Genomic DNA, 8,594 nt, shown 5'->3' with positions numbered 1-8,594 from the left:
TGTGGAGAAAAATATAATTTTGCCCAATCATACCTATGGAAATCTACAGGGTATATTCACTGAAGTGTGGGTTTTTAGTAGTGGAGATGTGATTCAAGCTATTATCTTCTAGAAGGTGCTAGATAAATGATAAGGAAAATCTGCACCATCTCCACTTCTAAAAATACACACTTTAGTAAATATACTCCTACATGGTCCTAAGGAAGCATACCAATTTCCCCAGGTATTTCTTCATATGCAAAACTCATAACTGCTACAGTACCTGCTGGTAAGTTTCTGGATTTTGCGATAGCCCTGGCCTTGAAGATACCAATTTTGCCATTCCAGCAACATGTAAATATTTTGGGTTGGATGGTACAGTAGCCTACTGTGTGAAGGTTCTATTAATTACAATAACCAGGACTGCCATCAAAAATGTGGAACCTAGTACGTGTGAAACTGGCAGGGACACACTCCTAAAAAAGCCTAAAAGTAAATAGGTGAAAAATATAAAAAAAATGTAACAAATATTTTAAAAAACCATTAAACAAATAAATGCTTTGGTTAAATGATAAAGCATGTTTTTAAACCGAAGTATTTTTATTGAAGAAAAAAAAGGAGTTTTACATTACAGATCTTTCAAGTCAATGTAAATATACATATATTAATCAATTAGTATTCGCATGCCCTTAAGATTCATACCTCTATGTCCATGGGGATATAGAATCCGCCTCCTAAAAGTAGGTAACATGATACTGTAGTTAAAAGAGTCAGTCTTAAAAGTCACACTGGCTCTCAAGAATAACAACCGAAGGTACATTGGAGACATATAGAAGGAGCTTCTCTTCCTTACTAGTTCAAGGTATTGCCCGAAGCAATATGAGTTGTATAAAAGTTCGACCAGGCTCACCAATTACTTGTTTTTGAAAAATAATATTCAGATCTGGTGGGACTACAGGTACTATAGTGTTCTATAGACTTACCCATACAAAGACACTCTCACCAAGGTGACCGTTTGACATGATAAAAATATCTAGAGACTAGAGCACTACTTATAAATACAGATGTGCGCTGACCCCCGTGTTTTTTTTTTTTTTTCAATTTTGGTGTTGAATCTGTATCTCCTTTATGTTTTGGATCTGTATTTAGTTTTGTGTTTCGGTTTTGGATCTGTATTTTTTTTTTTAAATCACAAAAACAGCTAAAATCACAGAATTTGGCCTTGGTTTTGTTCCTAAAGTATTATTAACCTCAATAACATTCATTTCCAGTCACCTTTATTCTGCCACTGTGTCCCCCCATATATTGCACTATAACACTGCTCTATATCATAACACTTTATCAATGCACTACATTCCCCTATCCACTGCATTACATCCTTATACTGCATCCCCAACACGCTGCACTACATCACCACGGTACATGCCCCTATACACTGCACTACCTACCCTATATGCTATACTACATCACTACACTACATCCCCTTATATGTTACACCACATCAGTATACTACATGCCCCTATATACTGCATACATTACTACACTACATACTATATATGGGACACTACATCACTTCACTACATCCCCCTATAAGCTACACCAAATACCCTCATTTGGGAGTCAAAGTGGAGGTTGATACTGCTAACTAGGAGCACAGTGCTGATAATAAAGTCTGTCTTTAAACTTATCACAAAGCTGCTGTAGTGATACTCGGTGAGATTTGGAGGTTGTCCAGGCTCTTAGTTTCCACTGTCAAGTAGATATCTAGCAAAGTGAGCCTTTGATTTCTATAACACGGGTGACTGCGCCTGTTATCAAGCAAAAGCCTGGGGCAGTGTGTCTACTCAATGGTGTGCAGCCGGCAGCTTGTTATCGATTGGTGCTGGGCAGGCAGCCGGGATTATAGCCTGCTTAAAAACACAGCACCAACAGCTCGCTTCTATAGCTTGCACAGTGCACCACATGCTAGTCGCAGCACTGCATGGCAAATAAGAAAGTTTAAGACAGTAGCCGGCATAGGAGAGATACCAGGTACTGGTGCTCACCTGCACAGCGTCGGAGCCAGCTGCGGGCAGACAGGTGGGTCAGAGTCACTGCCCTGGGAGTCTTCTGCTGTCTCACTGGACCAGCACAGAACCGGTTTAAAATAAATCCCTGTTCCTCTGTAACTCCTCTGCGCCCCCTCAAAGCCTGCACCCGGGGCACATGCCCCCTTAGCCCCCACCCCCTTTCCCTAGTTGTGGCCCTGGACTGACAAATTGTTAAGTGTGATTTCTTTTCATGTGAATCCAAATTGAGAGCATCTGAGCTCATCACCTGAAAGAAAATACTGGTAGCAACAACAAGGCTGCAGAAGTTGGGACAAGTTTGGTGCCGGAATTATCCACCTTTATATCTTATATGCCCTTAACACATGTGCATGCATACACTTAAGGGCCGCATACACTAGAGCGACCACATGTCGGAGGCAATCGCAGGCAATCACCCCGGCAGTCTCCCGGGGGGCAGGATCGGCCAAGATGCATCGTACAGTATGCTGTCCTTTTGCATCTGATGTATCTTGGGTGATCCTGGGCGATCCCAGCCATAGTCCCAGGTCAGACCTGATTGAATGTACAGCACATTCAATCTGGAGGATCCGATCCAATGCTCACGGGAACGCGCATCAGATCGGATCGGATCGGAAACACCTAAAAAATGCCCGAGTTCATCCAATATATCGGGCCGAATGCCCAAAAATCGGCCGAAATCGGGCATTATCGCTCTAGTGTATGGGGCCCTTTACACACTAGGGTTAATACTTTGTTGGGAGCCAATTAACCTACCAGTACCCAAAGGAAACCCACGCAAGCACGGGGAGAATATAAAAACTCTACACAATTAGGGCCATGCTGGGAATCAAACCTATGACCTCATTGTTGTGAGGCGTTTAAACTAAACTCTGACTTGCATTTATATTTTAATTAGTTAAGCAAGAAAATTATTTTAGCCAATGATCAGTGTTTAATTCAGCAAATGTAAGGAACTCTCACCCTACTACATGACAATTCCTTGGCACTGAAGGCATTGCTGGCAGTGCCAGATTAAGGTCCACATGGGCCTGGGGCTAAAAAAGATCAAGGGCCTATTGTTAGAAGTTGAGAAGGTGTGGCTAATGTTGTGTGGGTGTGGCCAGTGCATATGGATGTGTACACCCCCTACACTATAAGCCCCAATATCTTCCAAAATACGTAAAAGTCAAAAAACAGCATCACTTTGTGAAGAAATTAAAAAAAATATTTAAATTCTTATAATTTATGGCAACCATGTGACCAGCTGGGCAGTTAATCATCATCATGCTGTTGTGGTGATGGGCCTATTTTTATCTGGGGCCTGGAGCTGGAGCTCCATCCGCCCCATTGTTAATCTGGCCCTGGTTGCTGGGGGTAGAGCTTTGGCCTCTGAGAAGAAATGGGGACCGGGTTCTGTTAACCCAGGCCTGGGCTTATTGGAGTGTCCAAGAGGGGTCTCAAGTCAGGTTGCCAGTATGCCATTTTCCCGAAGATTTGTTCTGCTGCTACAGCACTGACGTGGGACTTCAGAGAGGTAAGTATTTAAACTCCAGAATTAGGGACCTATGTGCACCACACACCTTGCACCTGTTATAGATATGCAGTGCATGCAACCAAACCCTATAGCTCAAGCTCCAGTGCTTCTGCCATTCAGAAGTTCCCCACTTGACTGTGATGGCCTATCTACTGTTGACTCAAGTGCTGCCAGTTGCAATAGAATCTTGGAAAATGTAAGTATTAATTTGTCACGTGTCTTGAGTGCATGAGGACCAAAAACACTGAATTTCAAAAATGTCTTATCAGAGACAAACAAATGAACCATTAGAAAGGCATCAGATGAGAGTATCTACTGAATTGCAAAGGTCACATGCATGGGGGGCTTAGTATGAGGTTTCTTAGGGGGAGCGACATTTGCTATTAAAATCTCTTTTTGGTTTTATGGGAAATAAATTGTGGTTTTTTTTTATTACCAATATTTGTTTAGCAAACCAGAAAGTTGAGCCATAATATAAACAGTTTTGTCAGCAACTATTCCACACAATATCCCATTGCACAGCCGTCTGCTCTGGGATCAGATCCAGCCCACCACACCTTACTGCCGCTAATAGGAATTTGCTGAGCTTTCCACCACTCCCCTTTGGTTATAATCTGCCCACGTCCAAACATGTGTCTGTCATAGCCACTTATCGGCCAGTGTACCACGTGGCCTCTTGCCATTAGATCCTCCTGGACATCCCTTGCAATACCATCCTCAAGATACAGGTGCCATTTCTTGTCTAAAGGAAACAGAAAAAATATATAACGTACAGTATGTATACAAAGAAAATGTTACCTAAGCTACCAAAGTAATTGTTTGTTTCAGACTGTTAAACAGTGCAGAGCTAAGTATCTCCCAAACCACTTAGAATTGGCCACAATCATTATAAATCATAAAGATTCATACAGATTCCAGATTGTGTTCTGGAGCACATGAACATTGTCTGGTCTGTTTCCATGAAGAACTTACATTGCGGGCTTCTGCACACTAATCTTTTCTAATGTCATCTTAAGAAAATAGTGTCCATGTTATCTACTGCAGTGGTTCTCAACCTCAGTCCTCATCAAGTACCCCCAACAGTTCATGTTTTCCAGGTCTCCTTACAGGATTGCAAGTGAAATAATTTGCTCCACCTGTGGGTCTTTTATAATGTGTCAGTGAGTAATGAATACACCCGTTCAACTGCTAGGTGACCTTGAAAACATGAACTGTTGGGGGTACTTGAGGACCGATGGCTGAGAACCACTGATCTACTGTACCAAATCACCATGCCACACTCATTAAACAGGCAGTTATCTATAGTAGCAATCCATTTGTGTACATGTCTACATTTGTTATGTAACATAAAATATCAAACTACAGTATTTCAACACTTGTGTAATAGTGATTTACATAAAGTGGTATACTGTGTACAGTATAGAAAGCACGTGACATAAGATTCTAAGGTACCTTTATTAAAGCCCAAAATTATTTTCTGTACACTTTTCACTGCAAACAATGAGTAGGTTGTAATGAAGTCCGAGTTTGGCGGCCGTGAGGAATGCCAGCCGAACTGAGACGTTCAGCCTTGCACATGATTACCGTTTAAAATATGTCCGAGTTCAGCCGGCCACCGAATTGGGCCTTCATTATATCCCGCCCAATATTTCCACTATTTGCTTATTTTGAAACCTGCAATCAGACAACTCAACCACCACACCCCCTCCATGCTTCCATACCTACCACACACCCTGCCTGCTGCAAAACACCCCAATGGCCACAGTGTTGTTCCATGCTTTCAGATACCCACATGCCACACTCACCCTCCCTGCTGTAAAGTACCCCAACTGCCACATTCCCCCTTCATGCCTCCAGATACCCCACCTTCCACACTTACCGTCCCTACTGCAAGACACCCCAACTGCCACATTCCCTTCTCCATGACTCCAGATAGTCCACCTGCCACACTCCCCTCCCTGCTGCAAACCTATCCAACTGCAAAATCCCCCCTCCATGCCTCCAGATACCCAACCTACCACACTCACCCTCCCTATTGCAAGACACCCCAACTGCCACATTCCCTCCTCCATGTCTCCAGATACCCCACCTGTCACACTCACCCTCCCTGCTGCAAAACATCCCAATTGTCAATCTGCCCCTTCATGCTTCCAGATACCAAACCTGCGACACTCACCCTCCTTGCCTCAAGACACTCAAACTGTCATACATCCCCCTTCATGCCCCTTAATACTCTACCTGCCACACTCGCCATCTTTTCTGCAAGACACTCCAACTGTCACACAGTCCCTCCATGCTTCCAGATATCATATCTGCCACACTCACCCTCCCTATTGCAAAATACCCCAACTGCCGCATTTCCCCCTCCATGCCTCCAGATACCTCACATGCAACACTCACCCTCCCTGCTATAAAACACCCCAACTGCCACACACCTCCCTCCATGCCCCTAGATACTCCACCTGCCACATTCACCATTCCTGCTGCAAGACACTCCAACTGCCACACTCCCCCATGCTTCCACATTCCCCCAGTCTTCACAGTGGTCTATTCTGCCAGTCATCGAAGCTATCACTGGCCCCACCAACACATTTCTACTCTCTTCTGCCAGACATTCCTGACTGCTGCACCATTCTCCCCTACCATACTCTAGGCTGTTCTCTGCACACAATTTTCATAGCTGCACTGGTGCCATGAACAGAGAAGTGTGATGACAGAACAGAGAAAAAGAAAAGGAAATAAGAGATCACTTTATATGTCTATATATAATATTTCTATATATTACCATTTTTTAAGGAGGAAAACAAGTTTTCCAGAAGCAAAATCTTTAAAATAAAGGCAATATATAACATACACTATAGTCCATTTTATTAACTATCAAAATAAATATATAAACTTTATTCTGTGGGCTGATCACACCCATGTTAGTGGCTGGCCTCGCCTCTTTGATCACTACAACAACTGCACCTCCTTAGATACGTTGTCAACAGTCAATGTAGTTCTTTATTGTTATATTTTTTTATACTGCCTCTAGCCTCAACTGTTATTTTACATGAATAATATATCCATTCACTTATTTTTCCTAGCTTTAAGAAGTAGAAAAGTAACCTTATACCAGTGGTTAAACCACTGAGCGCTTTAGCAATATCACTGATTTACTCTGAAGATACATTTTACATTTTTAAACTAGAAAAATAAGGTACAGTAGATGTGACCATGGATGTTAGTCCTTTTACATCTGACCTAGTGTTTCATATAGACTATACAGTACTTCTCCACCTGTAAGCTGTAAACCTTTTACCTTCTTTATTATACACCACTAAAATTCTAGGGGCGTCGACAGCCTGCTGGGGATTCATTCCAAATTCTGACATGTTTAAAAGAACCTATAAAAAATATAAAAAGTGTGTAGTGAGATATATCATTATAACTTATCCATGAACAAGAATAACTATCTGAGCCTCATTTAGGTGCATATTTATCAAATAATATTTGCTGCATATCGGGGTACCCACAAATAGTAGGGATCCCCCAAAGTATGAATGAGGGTCTGCAGCAGATATCTCCTGTCAAAGTCTAAAAATATCACGCTACACGTTGCCATATATTCACCCCATGTGCTTGCCCGCTGCACGTGCACATTCTCTCCCGTGCGTGCGGATACTCGCAGCTGCGTGATGGCACTTCCTCGGCCATGCGCTCGAGCGCGTGGTATGTGCATTTACGGTAGAGTTTGTGTGCGTCTAGTCGGCGACTCAATCGTTACATAGTAAAACCAAATAGTATGTTTTATAGGTAATGTCCCCCTTAATAATAACTGTAAGTTTGTTTATTGTAACTGGTCCCTGGACAGAGGAATTCCTCTTTGCATGATACAAAGGGTCAGACAGGGTTTGAGCAGTGGTGTTTGGTACCTAACTAAAGAACATTTTATTAGAAACAATCCGGTGCTGGTTAGGTAAAGATTAATCACTCCTGCGTATAGTTATGTCTATTAGTAGTTTCTGGACATTTACTATATTTGCGGTTCATTATCCATGCGGCAGGAATTCTGAGATTCCCTCCGACCTGAGCAGTTTGATATAGTCACAGCCCACCTGTTCAAACTAACCTATGACCTTTTGTTATGATGCGAGGAGACATTCCTGTGTCCAATGAACAATAAGATTGTAGGGCCCTTTGTAGTACACTGTATGTTGTGTATATAAGGGTCACTGTCCCCAGACCGGCCAGTACTCTCTCTCTTCAACATTTATCTCTGATAATTGGAGGACTGGATCCGGTTGCGCTAGCGAGTGTTCCCCCGTATGGTATGTTCCTCTGTGGCCACTTTGTTACCCGTTTAATGTAAGCCATTCATTCTTAGCCTATGTATCTGTGTTTGCGATCGTTCGCTGTTGTGTATATTTCTGTTTAGTTATTCTGTTAGCCATTAATGTTAGCCTGTAGTGTATAAGCTGTTACTGTATCTTTTTTTTCCTTTTACTTACTTACATCGTTTAGTAAAGGTGTTGGAACCTTAGCAAGGAGTGTGTTTCACCATTTGTTATTAAGGGTTGCTGAGCATCTCAATCGCTCAAACAGCTAGCTTATAGACCAAGGTTAAACAGTTATATCATTGTAGTATCTCAACACTAAGAATTACAGTATAAGCATACTCTGTGTAAGGTTTAAAAGGTTATTATCTGTGTGTACGCTCGCTGTGTGTATCCCGTACTCACAGCGCAGCGTGTGTACGTAACTTGCGTACCACGTGCGAGGTCTTTGTATGCAAATAGCGTACGAAGCGCGTAGCACGTGCCCGAGGGACAGCGGCCATTACGGCTTCACGATATTAGTAAATAGCTTGTGTTCTAAGGTAAATAATCAGCTTTATCACTCCATTTACAACAGCGCCCACAGATGCAAAGGCTTCTATTGGGACTAAAAGCTGAGAGATTTATAAAGTTCCGGAATGCAAAGCATTTCCAAGGTTGGCCCCGGCAGTTAATGCTATCTGAACATGGCTTTAGCCATTGTATCCTAATTGC

The 8,594-nt window shown here is 42.5% G+C and overlaps 1 protein-coding gene across 4 annotated transcripts in view; it reads right to left on the bottom strand.

Moving 5' to 3' along the window:
• Nucleotides 1-558: 558 nt before the first annotated feature.
• Nucleotides 559-8,594, bottom strand: part of LOC134909252 (glutathione hydrolase-like YwrD proenzyme) — a 227,331-nt gene continuing 219,295 nt past the window's right edge. For all 4 annotated transcript variants that reach the window (XM_063915949.1, XM_063915950.1, XM_063915947.1 and 1 more), the window contains exons 11-12: nucleotides 6,866-6,950; nucleotides 559-4,306 (exon numbers count right to left, since the gene is read on the bottom strand). In XM_063915949.1, the coding sequence (XP_063772019.1) occupies nucleotides 4,059-4,306; nucleotides 6,866-6,950 (333 nt within the window). In that variant the 3' untranslated portion in view covers nucleotides 559-4,058. The remainder of the gene's footprint in view (nucleotides 4,307-6,865; nucleotides 6,951-8,594) is intronic.

The sequence above is a fragment of the Pseudophryne corroboree genome, chromosome 4, assembly GCF_028390025.1.
Source record: "Pseudophryne corroboree isolate aPseCor3 chromosome 4, aPseCor3.hap2, whole genome shotgun sequence".
Classification (NCBI taxonomy): domain Eukaryota; kingdom Metazoa; phylum Chordata; class Amphibia; order Anura; family Myobatrachidae; genus Pseudophryne; species Pseudophryne corroboree.
Note: the sequence above shows the minus strand (reverse complement) of the source record. Positions and strands in the feature narration are given on the sequence as shown.